This window comes from Doryrhamphus excisus, chromosome 10 (genome assembly GCF_030265055.1).
Source record: "Doryrhamphus excisus isolate RoL2022-K1 chromosome 10, RoL_Dexc_1.0, whole genome shotgun sequence".
Classification (NCBI taxonomy): domain Eukaryota; kingdom Metazoa; phylum Chordata; class Actinopteri; order Syngnathiformes; family Syngnathidae; genus Doryrhamphus; species Doryrhamphus excisus.
Window position 1 is genome coordinate 10,412,194 of NC_080475.1, and position 19,352 is coordinate 10,431,545.

A 19,352-nucleotide genomic window follows, 5' to 3' on the forward strand; every position below is an offset into this window, starting at 1 on the left:
CTTCCCTCACCATTATGAGTGCAGGGAGCCCCGCAAATATGAAAATACAGATTTCTTCATAATAATAATAATAATAATACACATAAATCAAGTCATTGAAAACAATATGCTTCTATTCTAGCCCACCTTTTGCTGTGCCATGTCGAAATGAAATATGGTATTTACTGTACTTTTCATGTTTCATTTTCATGTATGCATTATGCAAAAATTTATTTAAAAATGTAAAAAAAAATTGAAAATTGTTTAAAAAAATACATTTGTAAATGCAATTAAATAAATTAAAAATTTTAAAAATGAATAATGGTTTATATATTTTTTATGGAGTAAACATTTCAAAAATCAAAAACAATTACAAAATTAATTCAACAATATAAATGTATTTTGTATGCAAACGATATTTTAAAAATCAAATTATGAAAAATTGTTTGAAAATTATGTACGTATTTTGTAATTTAAATGCAGTAAATATTACAACTAGTGAATATACTTTTTAAAATGGTTCATATATTTTTAAAAATGCAACAAGAATAAATTATTTTTTTATATATTTTTTTACAAATGCAGTAACAGATTTGAAAAAATATTTAATAGTTTTTAAATGAAATAAAGTTTTAAATACATAAATGTATATTCATTCATTCATAGAATTTAGAAAATACAAAAATAAGTCACTGAAATATTTGACTAAAATACTGTAAAATGTGGTCCTAGTTTGAGGTCATTTGAAGACCTCTGCATTAAAAGGAAAATATTTATTAATATGCTATAATGTGCATAATTATAAAAAAGTAAGACCAAAGAACACAATGTGTAGAAAATAGGAGGAAAAAGCAGCACCAGGATCAGTTCTTCCAGGCGTAGCTGTAGTCCTTCATGGTGATCTGCGTGAGCGCCGACTTTCCCAGGCCAGACGGTCGCTGCAGCTGCCTGACGGAGGCGGGATGGAGGCCGCATTGGGACAGGTCCGCCGAGCCGCTTTCGCACTGCATGGATCCCATGTGAAAAGGTAAACGTGTTGTACTCGAACAACGTTCCAGGGATGGTTCTACCTGTTGCCGGGGATCGTGGACGTTGAGGACGGCCGTCGGCGTGTGAGTGTAGAGCGTAGCCGAAAAGTTCCCTTTCTGGGCGGGTCCCAGCAAAGTGGTGATGGCGTGGAGGGAGGACGGCAGGATGGGTCCTTCGGGGTGACCACAAAAAAGCCTCAACTATCGTCCCACGCTGCGTTCAATGACTGCTGGGTTACCTGCTATCTCGAGACTGCTGACGTTCTGGTAGGTGGAACCAACCTGGCTCTTCACGTTCACACAACGCGCCTCCAAGGAAGGAAGGAGAGAGCAGACTACATCAATCCTACCAGGATCAAGTCCCAAATTTACTGGGAAAAAATATCATATTACGAGAATGAAGTCTTAAAATTACAAAATAAATTTGTTAATGGACAAGAACATTTGAAGTCAAATTTACAGGAATAAAGTCATTAATTTACGGTAAAAATTTGTTTACTAAAGTCTGCAATTAATGAGAACAAAAAGTACATTTACAAGGGGAAAAAAGTCCAGTTTGAGAATAAAATAAAATGTACACCAATTAACTAATTAATTAATAATCTAAGTTGACAAGAAAAAATTATATGTCCTCAATTTAAAAAAAGTAACATTTACGAGAAAAGCCGTAAATTTATCCCCAAATTTTGAAAATTGGCAATATTTTCAAGTTGTCATTTTAAAGATGAAAAAGTCAAATTGATGAACATTTTTGAAAAGTCAGAAATTTCCAAGAATAAAGTCGCCCTTTTACGAAAATTAAGTTGTAAAATAAGTAATAAATTTATGGAAATAAATTTGTAAGTTGTCGAAATATTTTTAAAAGTCAAACTTATGAGGACAAAAAAATTTGGAGACTTAAGCCGTAAAATTTCCCCCCCAAAAATTCAAAAAATTGGTGAGAACTAGGGCTCATATTTATTTATTTTTTTTACTTTTTTTTATTTTATTTGAAGTATTCAAGAATTGTTAGTCTTATCTTCATATTTCAAATAATTGATTTCATGCTGGGCAATATTTTACTTATATAAGAAAATGACTTATATAAATGATGAAGCCGAGTTGATGGCGGATACATACGATGAATGAAATGCCGTCATGAGGAGAAGAAGCAACGTTCCTATGGGGAAGTATTAACTCTGCGGACCTCCCGACCTAAACCGGTTGAAACCGGTTGAAACGCCGGCTAATGTTGGCTAAATCTCCTCTCCAGAGTGAGAATAAAAGCAAGCAGGGGAAGGCTACATATTTGAGAGCGCCATCTTAAGTGCAAGAGAAGCCCCCCTTAAGGCGGGACCGTGAGAAGAACGGTGGCGTACCTTGAGCGTGTGCAAGGCGGCACCCCTGAAGGCGAGGGGGGCCAGCAGCGTGGGAGGAAGTCCCGCCTGTGAGCCGGCCGTGGCGACCACGCCCTTGGAGTTGATGAGGAAGTTGATGAGCGTGAAGGTGTGCGCTCCTTCCACGCATGCCGCCGACTCCGGCTTGTGGTCCACAATGGCCGCCCGGCCCTCTTTGCTGTTGGATGACAAGCGTTAGGGATGAAAGGTGGACACGGAATGGGGCGCGGCGGGGGACACACACAGTTGAACGGAGACGCCGTCTGGCTTCCTGATCTTGTCCCGTACTCCGATTTCCTCCAGCCAGGACAGGCCGCCGCCGCAGTCGTCGTCGTCTTCGTCGTCATCCTCGTCCCGCGGCTCTCCGCACTTCCTCCTTTCCTCCATCAGAGGCAACGTGAAGCGGATGCCTGACAGACCAAAAGCCGATGAGCACAGGAAGCAGGAAAACGGGCGTGGGCCACATCTCACCTTCAGCCTCCATGGCGTCTCGGAGGCCTCTGCTCGTGGGGGACATCGTGGCGGTGACGCCGCTGGAACCTCCCACGCCGGCCGCCCTGAACAACACTGTGAACTGACAGCGAGGAACGCTAGCTAGCGTGCGTGGGATCGGTGGAACAGGAAGTAAGCGGTACCTGATGCGCGCACACGTAGAAGTACGGACACAGCCTGGCCTTCAGGAGCCCGTACAGCGACGACAGAGCGGCCGACCTGCGCCCACGCACGCCACAAATCATTCCTCATTCACGGAGGCGCCACCTCACCCGACGGGCCCCGGCGTCACCTCACCATTCGCTCATCAGGCTCTGCTGCAGCGCCGCATCGTGCGCCCAGGGGGCGCTGGTGCCCGCGAACCTCCGCTCAGCGTCCATCCTGGGGAAGAGCGGCACCCACGGCAGGCTGGGGTGCTGCCAGTAGATCAGACTCTGCTGGAAGGCGCAACGCAGATCCACGCACGACCTCGCATCCTGGAAGACGAGGAGGAGGGTACTATAGGGCATACACTGGGCTGCTGGAGTCTACTATAAGATATATATTGGGCTGCTGGGGTGTACTACAGGGCATACATTGGGCTGCTGGAGTGTACTACAGGGCATACATTGGGCTGCTGGAGTGTACTACAGGGCATACACTGGGCTGCTGGAGTGTACTATAGCGCATACATTGGGCTGCTGGAGTGTACTACAGTGCATATATTGGGCTGATGGAGTGTACTACAGGGCATACATTGGGCTGCTGGAGTATACTACAGGGCATACATTGGGCTGCTGGAGTGTACTATAGCGCATACATTGGGCTGCTGGAGTGTACTATAGCGCATACATTGGGCTGCTGGAGTGTACTACAGGGCAAATATTGGGCTGCTGGAGTGTACTATAGGGCATACACTGGGCTGCTGGAGTGTACTACAGTGCATACACTGGACTGCTGGAGTGTACTACAGGGCATACACTGGGCTGCTGGAGTGTACTACAGGGCATACACTGGGCTGCTGGAGTGTACTACAGGGCATATATGTATTGGGCTGCTGGAGTGTACTACAGTGCATACACTGGGCTGCTGGAGTGTACTACAGGGCATACATTGTGCTGCTGGAGTGTACTATAGCGCATACATTGGGCTGCTGGAGTGTACTACAGGGCATATATGTATTGGGCTGCTGGAGTGTACTACAGGGCATACATGGGCTGCTGGAGTGTACTATAGGGCATACATTGTGCTGCTGGAGTGTACTATAGGGCATACATTGGGCTGCTGGAGTGTACTACAGGGCATACATTGGGCTGCTGGAGTGTACTACAAGGCATATATGTATTGGGCTGCTGGAGTGTACTATAGGGCATACACTGGGCTGCTGGAGTGTACTATAGGGCATACATTGGGCTGCTGGAGTGTACTACAAGACATACATTGGGCTGCTGGAGTGTACTCCTTTTTAACCAAATTGTCCTGAAGATGTACTAGTACTAACTGTGTAGTAATATTTCTAAAATAGTATTTTTTTTTAGGCGTGATGACTTGGGTACCTGCAGGCAGTGTGGTACGGTGGTGAAGTGTGTCCTGCAGTGCTGGCTCAGCCCCAACGCTTCTTCCTGAGCTTTTGGATGCTCCGTCCAAGCCAAGGTCAGCGAGGACGAGAAGAGCAGGCGGGTCTTCAGGCTCCAGTCGATCGGGTATTCCGTGCAGAGGGAGGGCGTTGCGGGTTCAGGAGCCACGGTCTAGGGGCAGGGAGGAGGAGTCAAACTCTGACCATTCGCTCAACTTTGCTAGAAATGTTCATGTTTTTGTCAACTATACCTTCAACAATGGCGTCTGGACGTCCCCCCCTTCGGAACCAGGGGAAGACTGAAGGGAAGACTCGGGAGAAGACGTCGGTACGTCCGCATCTTCTGCTTTGGCGGTCGAAACTCCCTCCGCCGTCGACTCCATCTTGTCATCTTTCCCGTCGTCGCGGGTGAGACCGAATCTGTTCTCGATGTTGGCGAACGGGTTCCTGCGTTTCGCCGCGCCGGCGGAGCGGCTCAGCTTGCCGACAAGCGGACCGGGTGCGAAGGGACGGAGGGACGGACACGAAGGCGGCGACGGGCTTGTTTGTCCTGTACCGCTGCCGTCGTGACCACCGCCCGGGCTGGGGAAAGCTTCGCTGCGGGATCTTTTCCTTCGCATGCGCATGGTTTCCGAAGGCCGCTTGAAGCTGGGAGAATAGCCGCACTCTTCCGACATTTTGTCGATATATGACCGAAACTGTACGACAAGACGTCAACAAACCACAGGTCTGTACCTTCCAAATTTGCCGCCTCTTCTTCTTCCGCTTTTGTCTTCTTCTGTTATTTTTTGGCGGTTGGCAGACTAGCCGTTAGTGCATTACCGCCACCTGCTGGACTGGAGTGGAGTAGAAGGGCCCAAGCGTCCCAAGTGCTGCGACAATGCAGTGTTGAAGTTCCACCGCTAGATGTCACAGTTTCACCAGCAAAACAACCAAACCAGCGACGAAAACACCGTTTATTGTATTTCAACATTCCCAGGTGACAGGTGGACGCCATGTTAGCAGGCAGCGTCATGACGTCATTATGACAAAAATAGATAGAAGTGGGTGGGAGGGGTACACGAACAGGCTGTCACACCTTAATATTTAACTTTTTTTAATTTTATACTTGCTGTCCTGCCTTTTATTTTGTATTGTTTCCTCCTGGTTTCGTCGATGAAAAGGTCCAGGTCAGTCAGTACGGCCTCCAGACGGCCTCGGCGGCGGCCATGTTGGCCGGCGAGCTGCTGTGGCTGGACTCCACCTCCACGCCCTCGCTGGGATTGGGCAGAGACGGGTGCAGCAGAGGCGAGCCGGTGGAAGCGTTGGTGCACGGCGGCAGGATCCTCGGCGGCGGGGAGCGTGAGTCCCCGCCTCCCCCCGCCATCATGGAGAACTGGTAGGAGCCGGCGGCAGCCGAGTAGTACACGTGGTACGGCGAGGTGGACTGAAAGGGTCGGTTCTGCGGCTGGTGCGGCGCGTTGGACGGGTACGGCGGAGGCAGGTAGGTGTGGTAGCGGCCGCTGGGCGTGGTCGCCATGGCCGTCGCCATGGTGATGCCCAGAGCGCCGTTGGAGACGGGGTTGTGGGGGGGCGTGTAGGTGAAGGCGGCCGCCGTGGGGGGGTAGTGGACGCGCGGGTCGGAGAAACGTGCGTCCGGCAAAGAGGGCAGAGAGGTGAAAGGGCGCTCCAAGGTCATCCTCGGGTCGCCGAACGTCAGCTCTGAACCTGAACGGGAATCGGGTCTTACATTTCCTCCTTCGAGATGTTTGCGTGCGTGCGTGGGCGTGTTACCTGTTAGACGCGAGGACAGCTCACCAAGCGACGAGCGAGTTGGTGAAAGGGGATTGGCTGAGTGGACGCTGGGCGTGGCTATCTGGGCCAGGTAGGGATACGATTGGTCGTAGGACCAAGATGGCGACGACTGCATCGGGCGAGCATCTGACAGAGACAGCCAATAAAAAACCTTTTACAAAATAATTTTAATCAAACTGCAAATCAATCAAAATTATAATACAATATTTTAAATATATCATAAAAATAGAATAAAAATATTCAAATGATAAAAATGAATGAACATGAAATCAATTATTTGAAATATGAAGATAAGACTAACAATTCTATACTTCAAATAAAATTAAAAAAAAGTAAAAATAATAAATAATACAAATAAAAAAAAGCAGAAATAGATGGGATGTTCTTACCAGCAGACACCTGCGTGTGGGCGGGGCTGGAGAAGGCGGCTGACTGGCGTGTGTTGGCGGCGGAGGCCTGATGATGATGATGATGATGCTGATGATGGGCATGATGATGATGGTGATGATGATGAGGGTGGGGGGGTGTGACTCTCACGGAGCTCCGCCTCAGCTGCTCCAGCTCCGTCAGCCTCTCGGAGAAAGCCAAGGACCCCGGCTTCATGTCCTCCATCTTTTGGCGGTGACCTAAAGGGGGGGGGCGTATGGGACTTATGGCCGCTTCCTCTTTTACACACACACACACTTCCTTGTTTGTGTTAGCCTACCTGAGAATTTATGACCAACCTTTTTTTCCAAAAAGAATCCAAACCCTCTTTTTGCTTCTTTCTCAGAATATTACGACTGATTTCAACTTCATGCTACTAACAATTTCCTCATAATATTACTACTTTATTCTTGCTAAATGATAATTTTTCCCTTTTTTCCCTTCATATTTGGACTTTATTGTTCTACAGTTACAGCTGCTGTTTCTTTTTGCATATTTTTACTTAAATATGATGACTTTATTCCCATAATATTGTGACTTTATTTCCATAACATTGTGACTTTATTTCCATAATATTGTGACTTTATTTCCATAATACTGTGACTTTATTACCATAATATTGTGAATTTATTCCCATAATATTGTAACTTTATTACCATAATATTGTGACTTTATTCCCATAATATTGTGACTTTATTTCCATAATACTGTGACTTTATTACCATAATATTGTGAATTTATTCCCATAATATTGTAACTTTATTACCATAATATGATGACTTTATTCCCATAATATGATGACTTTATTCCCATAATATTGTGACTTTATTCCCATAATATTGTGACTTTATTCCCATAATATTGTGACTTTATTCCAATAATATTGTAACTTTACCATAATATGATGACATTAGTCCCATAATATTGTGAATTTATTACCGCAATATAATGACTTTATTCCCATAATATTGTGACTTTATTTCCATAATATTGTGAATTTATTCCCATAATATGATGACTTTATTGCCATAATATTGTGACTTTATTCCCATAATATTGTGATTTTATTCCCATAATATTTTGACTTTATTACCATGATATTGTGACTTTATTTCCATAACACTGTGACTTTATTACCATAATATTGTGACTTTATTTCCATAATATTGTGACTTTATTAAAATAATATGATGACTTTATCACCATAATATTGTGACTTTATTTTCATAATATTGTGAATTTATTCCAATAAAATGATCACTTTATTACCATAATATTGTGACTTTATTTCCATAATATTGTGAATTTATTCCCATAATATTGTGACTTTGTTCCCATAATATTGTGATTTTATTCCCATAATATTGTGACTTTACTACCATAATATGATGACTTTATTCCCATTATATTGTGACTTTATTCCCATAAGATTTTGTTTTGTTTGTCTTTAATGTTTCAAGCTGGTAAAATTTTCTTCACGTTCCCGAAGGACTGCTGACGTTTCCATGTTTGCAGTTTAGTGTGTTCCACTCACGTCGGGGCTCCCTGGGACCGTCCACGGTGATTTTGATGGCCCTCTGGTAGGTGGCCACCTGGGGGGGGTTGGTGAAGACGGTGATGGTGAGGGTGAAACTCTTCCCTGCCAGGAGGACAGAGAGACAACATCACACCAGCTTCTCCTCTTCCGCTTTCTCATGCACTCCAAATCACCACAAAATACTACTACTAGTAGTACGAGTACTACCTTATATGTACTGTATGTAGCATGTACTTTAGGGCTGAGCGTAACGGTCGCAGCAGAGAGAGGAAGGAGGTTGGCGTCCATGAGGAAGTTGCTTTGAATACTGATCTTTATTCACGTGCACTTCCTCCTCTGCGTGTGTGTCTATGTGTGTGTATGTGTGTGTGTGTGTGTGTGTGTGTGTGTGTGTGCGCACACACCCCGGCCGCTGCGCCCGACGAAGCGCAGGTCGTTGAATCGGGCCACTTGGTTTTTCACGGCTGCCGTGGCGTTGCGAAGCTCGGCCGAGTAGTTCTCGTCATTTCCCGCCATCACCGTCACCATGGTGCCTTCAGGGACCTCGCCCAGTGCCACCACCTGAAAGACGCTGATGTGTCAAAGACTTTCCATGCGTATGTCACACAATCATTGTTTAAAAACATGTACATGCTATTTAGTCCATAAAGTCAGAAATAATAGAACATTTAACAAAGCCACAGTGCCAAGGATCTACTCATTGAACAAAGAGATCTACTCATTCAACAAAGAGATATTGCCAAGGATCTACTCGTTCAACAAAGAGATATTGCCAAGGATCTACACGTTCATCAAACAGTGCCAGGGACCTACTCGTTCATCAAACAGTGCCAAGGATCTACTTGTTCATTAAACAGTGCCAAGGATCAACTCGTTCACCAAAGAGATAGTGCCAAGAATCTACCCATTCATCAGATAGTGCCAAGGATCTACTCGTTCATCAGATAGTGCCAAGGATCTACTCGTTCATCAGATAGTGCCAAGGATCTATTTGTTCTTCAGATAGTGCCAAGGATCTATTTGTTCTTCAAATAGTGCCAAGGATCTACCCGTTGACCAAAGAGATAGTGCCAAGGATCTACTCGTTCATTAAACAGTGCCAAGGATCATCTCGTTCATCAAACAGTGCCAAGGATCAACTCGTTCACCAAAGAGATAGTGCCAAGAATCTACTCATTCATCAGATAGTGCCAAGGATCTACTCGTTCATCAGATAGTGCCAAGGATCTACTTGTTCATCAGATAGTGCCAAGGATCTATTTGTTCTTCAGATAGTGCCAAGGATCTATTTGTTCTTCAAATAGTGCCAAGGATCTACCCGTTGACCAAAGAGATAGTGCCAAGGATCTACTCGTTGACCAAAGAGATAGTGCCAAGGATCTACTCGTTCTTCAGATAGTGCCAAGGATCTACTTGTTGACCAAAGAGATAGTGCCAAGGATCTACTCGTTCACCAAAGAGATAGTGCCAAGAATCTACTCGTTCATCGGATGGTGCCAAGGATCTACTCGTTGACCAAAGAGATAGTGCCAAGGATCTGCTCATTCATCGGATGGTGCCAAGGATCTACTTGTTGACCAAAGAGATAGTGCCAAGGCTTTCTGACCTTGAAGGCAACAGGCAGTGTTTTGTTGCACCTCCAGTGGGTGGGCAGCACGGAGCACAGGAAGTTGGGGCTGTCGGTCTTCACCAAGTCGCCTGGGTGCTCCACCATGACCTGGCCAGAAGGAAAGGGTTGACGTGAAGCCTCGGAGAAACACACGGCGCCTCGGCCTCCGTGCCGGACCTCCCAGCCTACCGTGTCGTGGTTGGTCAGACGCAGCTTGCCCACCAGGGACGCCCCCCCGCCCTCCGCCTCCCGGGCGCCGAGGGCCTCGGCCATCTTTCCCCCGGACGCCGGCACGGTGGAAGGGGGGGTGTAGCGCCGGCCGAGGGAGGGGTCTGGAGGAGACATTTCTTTTTTTCAGATACTTCAGGCAAAAATACCACAGCTAGCATTCATGCTAAATCATATTTACGTATTTATGGCAGGAGTTCTTCATGTTAGCATACTTTCTTATTAGACCAGAAATATTACATTCATCATTTTATTCATTCTCTCCCTACTATTTGCAGGATGTATATTATTTGTCCGGACGCGCTGGACACACACACACACACACACACACACACATACGGAAAATGTGAATTTTTACCAAAACAACGATAAAAATTTAATATTACAATTAATATTTTTGTTAACTTTTATGGCACAGCACATATTTAGCATTTATGCCATGACATTTTTGACCCATTTAAATTAAAAATATATTCATACATAAAATTGACATTTTATGACAGAGGATGCCCGATAAATAAATATAATAAATATATATAACACTCCATTTATTAACTTCATTTTTAAATAACAGTTTTTTTTACATATTTGCAATTTATGTCTTAAGAAATATAATAATAAATATTTATATTAGAGTTAATGTATTTAATTTTTAGCTTAATTCTGACATTATTACTACAGCAAATTATTTAAATTATTATTATGATAAAATATTATTTATGTACGACAGCAAAGAGAATAATATGACCTGATTTGATTGATAATGATGAAATTGCTTGGTATCAATTAGGATAATAACAATAACCGAACATGACGTCACCTTGAAGGACATAAATATCCATTAAAATGATGATGTACCGTATTTGGCGTCCCACAGAAAGACCATTTGTGCGCCTCGTCGACAACAAACTTCCGGCGGAAGGGCAAATTCTTCGAGTTAATTGAAAAAAACAAACAGAAACAACCGTAGACTCCCAACACTTGCTTTTGTTTCGAGTGAATTAAAAGTCCTCAAAGCTCCGTCCCGAAGTGTGGCAACATTCTCACCCCCCAAAAAAAGATGAAAAAAAGACCTTTCCGACACGACCAAGTGTTGAAAACACGGCAGCGCACGCGCGCGTGTGTGTTTCCGTTTAATGCCAATTCAGACTGGCAGCGGGCTAGCTTTGACCGGCCTGTCATCAGTGCATTACAGCTCACTCGGAACCTGATTGGCTGAAGGCGACCATCGGGCAAGCTGATTGGCCTGAGGGGGCGGGGGCAACGGGGTGATGTTAACCAGTCAGGTCGAGATCCGTCCGAGTAAAGTGAAGCAAACTTGCACTTTTCTTGCCCAAACAACAAAAAAACGACGCAATAATATTTAATTATACTATATCCAAGTGTATCCACACTTATAATAAGTTATATACAATGCAATGAGGGTAAAAGGTGAGCTAAATGACGGGAAGTGTGCCGCTCGCTTGAAGTTAAAACTGAGCAATACCGGTGATAACCCATAGGGGTCAGTAAAGGATCGAAACCATGTCTTCAAGCCACAATAAAGATGGAAGGTAATGTTTTTCCTTCTTAATGTATATTTTTGACATGCTAATGTTGGAATAGTTGGACTTTATTCAAATGTCCTTGAAATTGAAGTATTTATTAAGTATTATTAACATTATTAGAGCATAATTTCTTTAAAATTAACACATTTATTTAGTTTTGTTTGACTTCAAAAACTGTTCCATCTGAAAAAAGTTATATATTTATGAACATTTGATCGACTTCAAGCTGCTGTCGGAAGAGTTTTGAGAAGACGCCAGTCTGCCTCCTGCAAAGCGGCGTGGCCAAAGGGGGAATGATGAAAAATGCAAACGCCTCCTTTCTTGTCTGACCCGCACACGGAAATATTTATATTTCACTTTCCCGATAATACCACAAAGGAAAAGCCAGAAATTAAAGATTTCATTCATTTAGATAGAATTCATTCTTCCTTTATCAATCTATAAAACAATATATCTTACATATGAAAGAAATTCATGTTAAAAAAAGGGAAAAAAAACTTTTCATTTTCAGAGAGTGTATAGAAAAAGATGGCGCTTTACCAAAGAGCTGGCTGCTTCCTGTGGGGCCTTTCCTCATCAAGAGCATGGCCCAAGAACCAGAGAAAGCCCCCGCGTTCATGCCGGGATCCTCAACGCCAGTCCTGCCGGCGATATCCAAAAATCACCAAAACTCAGATTCATGTGCACTCGGAGGAACGCGAGCAAGCTGTTTTTATACTCACCTCCCCATGCCCCCCCCCTCCAGCAAAAGGGAATCCGGTCAAGCTGAAGTTTGAAGGGGTCTGAAGCTCACCGCCACGGGGGACACGCGTCCACTTTGCCCTCGGGCGCCGGCCGCTGATTTCTTCTCCCCGCTCCTCCTCGCCACTTGGGATGTCTGCTCAGGACCGGAGACCTTTTCTCTAACGCCTCCCGGGGAGGACCGGGCTTTTGTACAAAGCAGAATGGGGGTTTCTTCACAAGAAGACCGGAAACCATCAAATTCTTTTATTAGTTAAAAAAATGATACATTTTTGTAACCGACTGTATTATTTTTTTTTTACATTTTTTAGAATGATGTGTTTATTTAAATTAAATTATTTATTTATTGATTTATATTATTTCATTTTTATTCATGAATGATTAATTAATTCTTTATTATAATTATGTTAGTTTATTTGTGATTATTTTATTCTATTCATTTAAGATTTTACATTAAAATGATTCATTTATTTATTTCAATGTAATGATTTATTCATGTGTTTTTTTATGTTTTTATTATTTATTTATGACTGGATGAATCTCAAATAAATATTCTTAATATTTATTTACTTATTTTCATTTTTGAACATTTTTGGCAGGAATTTTATAACTTTTTTTTTATTTTTATATTATTTTATATTTTTTATATAGCCGTAATTATTCATTCATGTGTTTTGGTTGATTTACTCTTTTTTTTATTGGACTTGACATTACTTTTAAGAGAACATTTTTTCATGTGAGGTGTGCTAGAATATTCCAAAATAAGTCAACAATAAGGAAGAGTATATTTGAGTATTTTCAGAATAAGTTCTACCCTTCCATGTGTACGGACTATGTGCAGCTTTGTGGAGCTGTCCGTGGTGCTGCACTGGTCTCGTCTCGTTCGACTGCTTTTTTCTATACAAGCAAACCCGAGCGGCGACACACGTGTCGCCTATTACCACTTCACACACACATACAGTCAAAGTAAGCGCGCGCGTGCACACACACACACACACACACACACACACCTTGTCTATAATTCATGGGGTGTATTGTGCGGATGCAGTTAACTGCCGCTTAAAAGTAATTAATTGATTTTCTGACATATCGGTTAGCAGGAGCCGCAAGTGACACACACACACACACACACACACAGCTTGATGACGATACACACTTATTAACATTGGGGCTACGTATATCTACTTAAATATCAATGTAAATATTTACATATTCATTCTAAACAAACAAATAATTTAAAACTGTAATATTTACAAAGAAATTAATGCAAATACAAACTTTAAACAAATAAAAACTTTTAAAGTTTCAAATAAAATAATTTAAAAGCAGTAATATTTGAAAATAAATGTAAAAAATGTAAATATGTGCACCCGATTCTTGTTTTTAAAAATATTGACAATCTATGTAGCATAAAAGGAGTGCTTTCAATGCAAATTTTAAATACATATAAATACATTCCAAAAAGTAAGAAAATATAGCATTTTAAAATAGTAATATTCAATAATAAATAATAATAATAATATAAATAATAAATAAATAATAAATAAAAAATAGTATTACTATTAATAGTAGTAGTATTGTTATTTAATAGTATAAAATAAAATCCCATAAGATTTAAAAAGAAAACTACAATTAAAAAACTGTTTATAAATTAATTTTCAAAATCCAACTAAAATGATGAAAAATCAGTCATTTTTACAAAAGAAAAATTATTTTAAAAAACGTGAAAAAAATGGTACTATTTGAAATGAGAGAAGTTCAGCAACTTTGGCAGCCATGAAGTCTTTTAGTCTCCTTTGAGGAAGAAGTTGGCCTTTCACCTTCTCCTATCACTCACTCCATCGCTGCAACTTTGGCAGGGAAAGGACTTGAAATATGCAAAAGGACGTCCTTTGGCTGTGTGTGTGTGTGTGTGTGTGTGTATGTGTGTTGACTGAATTATTCAGCCAGACTCGCGCCTCCGTCTCGCTAAACTCAACATTGATTTTCTGCCACAGGAGATGAAGGACGGGCAAGGAGGGATGGCGGGATAGCGCTTCCATCAAGAACACGGGCGGCGCTTTGGCCAGCGGAAGGTAGGAATGAGACGGAGGCGGACTGGCTGTGTGTGTGTGTGTGGGGGGGGGGTGATGGGGGGGGGTCCAAAGTGAGAGCACACGTGTGGAGTGACACCGGGGGCGCTGGGAAGAGATTGATGCGGGGCGATGAAGGAGCCTCCGGCGGTGTTTAGTGCAGTTTGAATGGCTGAGCAGGTGCATTAGGACCCGGGAACGCTTCAAGACACGCAAACACACACACACACACACACACACACACACACACACACCAGCCAAGATGGAGAAATATGAAGTCATTTTGACCAGAATAAAGTCCAAATATTGGGTGGAAAAAGTTATAATGTCACAAAAAAAGTCAGCATTTTACAAGAATAAGAAATCGGACTTTTTTTTTTACACTTTATCATTTGGAACTTTGGAACTTGCCATGACTCAACTGGACCACATCTGACGTGGTCCACCTCTTGGAGGTGCTGCAGCAGAGGGCCGCGTTTTGGCTGATGATCATCCCAAGAACCGCGGCTGACCAACCCCTCCTGATGGGACTACATCTAGGAAGTGGACTATTATATTAGGCTAGGCTATTTTCTATTGGTCTCTGTTTATACTTCATTGTGTCAGATGTTGGCCTCTCGACATCCATTGCAGCCTGGACATCCAGGAAGGGGGAATCCACCCATCTGCGGTCCCTTCTTTCCCAAATGGATTTTGAGTTTTTCCTTGTCTGGTTGGGGGTTCAGATCAGGGGATGTCGTCATATCATCTTGACTTGACATAAAGTAACCTCATGTTAGGGGCACAAAGTTGGCATATTTAATAATAGCAATATTTAAACAATATCATGTTGTCATTTTGGGAAAATTAGCTTGGGAAGAAAGTCATCATATGATGGGAATAAAGTGGTACTATTATGGGAATAAAGTTGTAGTATTATAGGAATAAAGTGGTAGTATGATGAGATTAAAGTGGAAGTATGATAGGAATAAAGTTGTACTATTATGGGAATAATGTGGTAGCACGATGGGAATAAAGTGGTAGTACGATGGGAATAAAGTTGTAGTATGATGGGAATAAAGTGGCAGTATGATGGGATTAAAGTGGTCATATGATGGGAATAAAGTGGTCGTGTGACGGGAATAAAGTGGTAGTACGATGGGAATAAAGTGGTAGTATGATGGGGATAAAGTCATCATATTATGGGAATAAAGTTGTAGTATGATGGGAATAAAGTTGTAGTATGATGGGAATAAAGTGGTAGTACGATGGGAATAAAGTGGTCGTACGATGGGAATAAAGTGGTCGTATGATGGGAATAAAGTGGTCGTGTGAAGGGAATAAAGTAATCGTGTGATGGGAATAAAGTAATCGTCTGATGGGAATAAAGTGGTCGTATGATGGGAATAAAGTGGTCGTATGATGGGAATAAAGTGGTCGTACGATGGGAATAAAGTGGTCGTATGATGGGAATAAAGTGGCCGTATGATGGGAATAAAGTGGTCGTACGATGGGAATAAAGTGGTACTATTATGGGAATAAAGTGGTCGTACGATGGGAATAAAGTTGATGGTACATAAGGTGGGAAATGTACAAAAAGCGGAAATTGGAATTGTTGTCCAAAGGTAAATGTAGGGAATGTTTTTCGGACAATGACACTGAGGCTTTGATGAAAATGGACGACAGATTTTGGACGGCACATTATCCATTCACGGCCTGGGGCGATTGTGGGCCGATGATGGCGCCCTACACGCGCTGCGTCTTTGCATGCTAAGTACCTGAGAAGATTGTATGTAAGGCGGGCGAGTCATTAAAGCGGAAGGACCCGTACCAAGGAGCCAATCGGATGCGTCGGGACGCTGCAAATCCCAAACGAGCCGATGAATAAATGAAAAGGCGCAGTCAATGTTTGGAATTTACAATACGGAATAGAAGGATGCTAATGGGAGGGGGCCCACACGCACACGTGAAGACAAGACTTCCCAACCACAAAGTGGGGACAAATGGGGTGCAGCCGAGGCGCATCGGGTGAGGATGAGCGAGGAAAAGGGTGAGGCGACTCGCCGCATGACTTCTTTGCTAACCACAGCACCGATGGGACTCGGGCGGCCTCGCACGGACGACTTTGCAGAGCGGCGAGCCGCCATTCGGGCCATTAAGAACATCCGGAGAGCTTCGGGTGATCACGGGCTCCATCGATCGTCAGATGGCTCTTCGCTGTCGGCGGTTTCTGCCGGCGGCGGTACAAAACTTTGACAGAGTTGAAGTCAGCCGGGAAGAGAACACGCGGTGACGGGCGGGGGGGTCGCCGGTACAAGTCCATTCCTGCAACTTGGTCTCCGATCCACGCGACTAAACCCATTCCGGATGCTGTCAGAATTCATGGTTTTCACTAAATTCCACATTTTCCAAACATAACTCAACAATATTCCACTTTTTCCATAAGTCAAACTGACTTTGATCCTAAGAATTCCTACTCATTCCGCATTTCTCACTAACACTAACAGGTTAGGGTTGGGGCCCTAATCCTAATCCTAATCCTAATCCTAACACTAACAGGTTAAGGTTGGGGCCCAAATCCCAATCCTAACCCTAACAGGTTAGGGTTGGGGCCCTAATCCTAATCCTAACACTAACAGGTTAAGGTCGGGGCCCTAATCCCAATCCTAACCCTAACACTAACAGGTTAGGGTTGGGGTCCTAATCCTAACCCTAACACTAACAGGTTAGGGTTGGGGCCCTAATCCCAATCCTAACCCTAACACTAACAGGTTAGGGTTGGGGCCCTAATCCCAATCCTAACCCTAACACTAACAGGTTAGGGTTGGGGCCCTAATCCTAATCCTAATCCTAACACTAACAGGTTAAGGTTGGGGCCCTATTCCCAATCCTAACCCTAACACTAACATGTTAGGGTTGGGGCCCTAGTCCTAATCCCAATCCTAACACTAACAGGTTAGGGTTGGGGTCCTAATCCCCAATCCTAACCCTAACACTAACAGGTTAGGGTTGGGGCCCTAATCCCAATCCTAACGCTAACACTAACAGGTTAGGGTTGGGGCCCTAATCCTAACCCTAACACTAAAAGGTTAGGGTTGGGGCCCTAATCTTAATCCTAACCCTAACACGAACCAGTTAGGATGAGGGTCCTAATCCTAACCCTACACCAACGTTCCAGACCTCGGCAAAGTGGTGGGTGTGCGCCATTCCATGCGGTGCTGTACAAGTTGGTGAAATGCCAGGGAAAAGGAAGCGGGACTTCTCACCTGCCGGGAGCGCCTGGGAGCCCATAAAGAGCCCTGCCTTTAAAACTGAGTTATGATGTGCTAACGGCAAGTTGGCATCCATCAAGCGCAAACAGACCTGTTGAGTTTCCTCTGTTGTGCGATGCCCCCCCCTGATAACACACGCACACAGCAGGTGGAGCCCCCAGATAACCACAAGCGCTACGGCGCGACCGGGCAGGGAACAGCAACAATGCCGGCTGGGATGTAAATTCATCAGAGAAAAGCACCGGCTTTGACCTACGAGGACTCGGGAAGGCCGCAAATCAACACCGACGGATGACGTGGGAGATATAGAGTACACTGAAATCCACGCTATGTTGTACACTCCAATGTTTGAAGCGCTGGCTTGAATCCAGTCGGGAGGGGGGGGGGGGGGGGGGGGCTGAGGAAAAAAACCACCAGTGGCTTAACCGCACGCTGCTTCACAATCCTTCCCGCTGTGGTCGGGATTCATTCGTTCCGCAAAAAGAAAGACTGTGTTTTCAGTGCAGGTTATTTGATAACCCGGGGGGGGGGGGGTGGACGTTCCTGTGAGGCTTGAACACAAAAGCCACAAGATGTCTTCTCCCGAGCAGCTGTGGTTGGACCGGTCACCGCCACGAACGCCGATCGCCCAAATTCTATCTCACGATGACCATGATGGACGGCTGCCATGTTTGCAACGGGAAAGCAAACATGGGAAAAATCCGGGAAAAAAAAACAATCACTAAAGTCTTTTTATGACATTTTATGAGAATAAAGTCCAAATATTTCAAAGAAACATCATTTTCTAACGAGAAAAAATTATAACGTAAACAATTTGGTAATATGATGAGGAAATATAATTCTATTTTAGTTATTTTTATTATTTTATTATTTTATTATATTATTATTATTATTTTATTATTATTTTATTATTATTTTATTATTATTTTATTATTATTTTATTATTTTATTATATTATAATTTTTGTAAGAAACATTATAATATTATAAGAATAAAACCTGAATATCACAAGGAAATTAAATTCTAAGAATTTGTTTTTTTAAACCAACAAAAATAAAAAAATTTCACAAGAAAAGTTGTACTCTGGCAAACATTTTTTTGCAATTTTATAATAATAATAAAGTTGGAATATTGTGAAAATTTATGGTCAAATAAGTTGGAGGAAAAAGTTTGAATAAAGCCCAAATATCACAATAAAATTTTTAAAAATACAGCAAAAATAGAAAAAATTGTACTCTAGCAAAGAAAAAAGTCACAATTTTATAATAATAATTTAAACCGTAAATGTATTTCTTTGATTGAATTTTATGAAATAATTTAGACATTTTAGTTGACATTTTGGCTGGGAGTGCTCACCGGGTGCCGACCCCTCCCCAGCTGCAACTTCCTGGACACCAAGTTCTTCTTCTACCGGAAGATGCCTTCATGGTAAGGACGCAGAGCAAAAGTAGCCTTTTTGCAGCAGAATTAGCATAAGACATTAGCACCAGAGTGCTATTGATCTTCCTGCGGTGCTGAAAAAGCTCCCCCGCCCCAGTTCCCTCGGCTCTGCCCCCCCGCCGGGCTCCCACGACATCAAACGCGGGAATACGCGGCCGTCGCGTCACTCTGTGTGCATCCGTGCAGCTGCTAAAACATCAACAACCAGAAGCAACGTGGGCGGCCTGGAGGGGAATGGGATGCTTTCCGCTGAGGTCAGAAGTGAACCACGGCCAGA

The 19,352-nt window shown here is 43.2% G+C and overlaps 2 protein-coding genes across 6 annotated transcripts in view; both read right to left on the reverse strand.

The window, feature by feature from the left end:
• Nucleotides 1–602: 602 nt before the first annotated feature.
• Nucleotides 603–5,191, reverse strand: LOC131137667 (protein downstream neighbor of son homolog). 2 transcript variants are annotated; one of them, XM_058085885.1, is made up of 10 exons: nucleotides 4,682–5,191; nucleotides 4,411–4,602; nucleotides 3,173–3,351; nucleotides 3,019–3,094; nucleotides 2,855–2,957; nucleotides 2,628–2,793; nucleotides 2,366–2,561; nucleotides 1,247–1,316; nucleotides 1,050–1,180; nucleotides 603–983 (listed from the first exon to the last, which is right to left on the reverse strand). In XM_058085885.1, the coding sequence occupies exons 1-10, from the start codon at nucleotides 5,105–5,107 to the stop codon at nucleotides 843–845; spliced, it is 1,680 nt and encodes a 559-aa protein (XP_057941868.1). In that variant the 5' UTR covers nucleotides 5,108–5,191; the 3' UTR covers nucleotides 603–842. The 2 variants fall into 2 exon arrangements, with proteins under 2 accessions (XP_057941868.1, XP_057941867.1); XM_058085884.1 differs by having other exon boundaries at nucleotides 603–1,180.
• Nucleotides 5,192–5,207: 16 nt separating this feature from the next.
• Nucleotides 5,208–19,352, reverse strand: part of runx1 (RUNX family transcription factor 1) — a 47,034-nt gene continuing 32,889 nt past the window's right edge. For 3 of the 4 annotated variants that reach the window (XM_058085897.1, XM_058085895.1, XM_058085896.1), the window contains 9 exons: nucleotides 12,294–12,498; nucleotides 12,112–12,212; nucleotides 9,986–10,128; nucleotides 9,794–9,904; nucleotides 8,592–8,748; nucleotides 8,185–8,289; nucleotides 6,614–6,850; nucleotides 6,204–6,350; nucleotides 5,208–6,137 (listed from right to left, as the gene is read on the reverse strand). In XM_058085897.1, the coding sequence (XP_057941880.1) occupies nucleotides 5,605–6,137; nucleotides 6,204–6,350; nucleotides 6,614–6,850; nucleotides 8,185–8,289; nucleotides 8,592–8,748; nucleotides 9,794–9,904; nucleotides 9,986–10,128; nucleotides 12,112–12,212; nucleotides 12,294–12,301 (1,542 nt within the window). In that variant the 5' untranslated portion in view covers nucleotides 12,302–12,498 and the 3' untranslated portion in view covers nucleotides 5,208–5,604. Of the gene's footprint in view, nucleotides 6,138–6,203; nucleotides 6,351–6,613; nucleotides 6,851–8,184; nucleotides 8,290–8,591; nucleotides 8,749–9,793; nucleotides 9,905–9,985; nucleotides 10,129–10,882; nucleotides 11,163–12,111; nucleotides 12,213–12,293; nucleotides 12,499–19,352 lie in introns of those variants that run through there. The other variant, XM_058085898.1, reaches the window with a different exon arrangement.

Excerpts from the sequence above, each read along its gene's own strand:
- LOC131137667 (XM_058085884.1), bottom strand. The coding sequence starts at position 5,107 with ATGTCGGAAGAGTGCGGCTATTCTCCCAGCTTCAAGCGGCCTTCGGAA. Across the intron at positions 3,352-4,410 it reads CCGTACCACACTGCCTGCAG|GATGCGAGGTCGTGCGTGGA; the intron begins GTACCCAAGTCA and ends CTCGTCTTCCAG. Across the intron at positions 2,958-3,018 it reads TCTACGTGTGCGCGCATCAG|TTCACAGTGTTGTTCAGGGC; the intron begins GTACCGCTTACT and ends CCTCGCTGTCAG.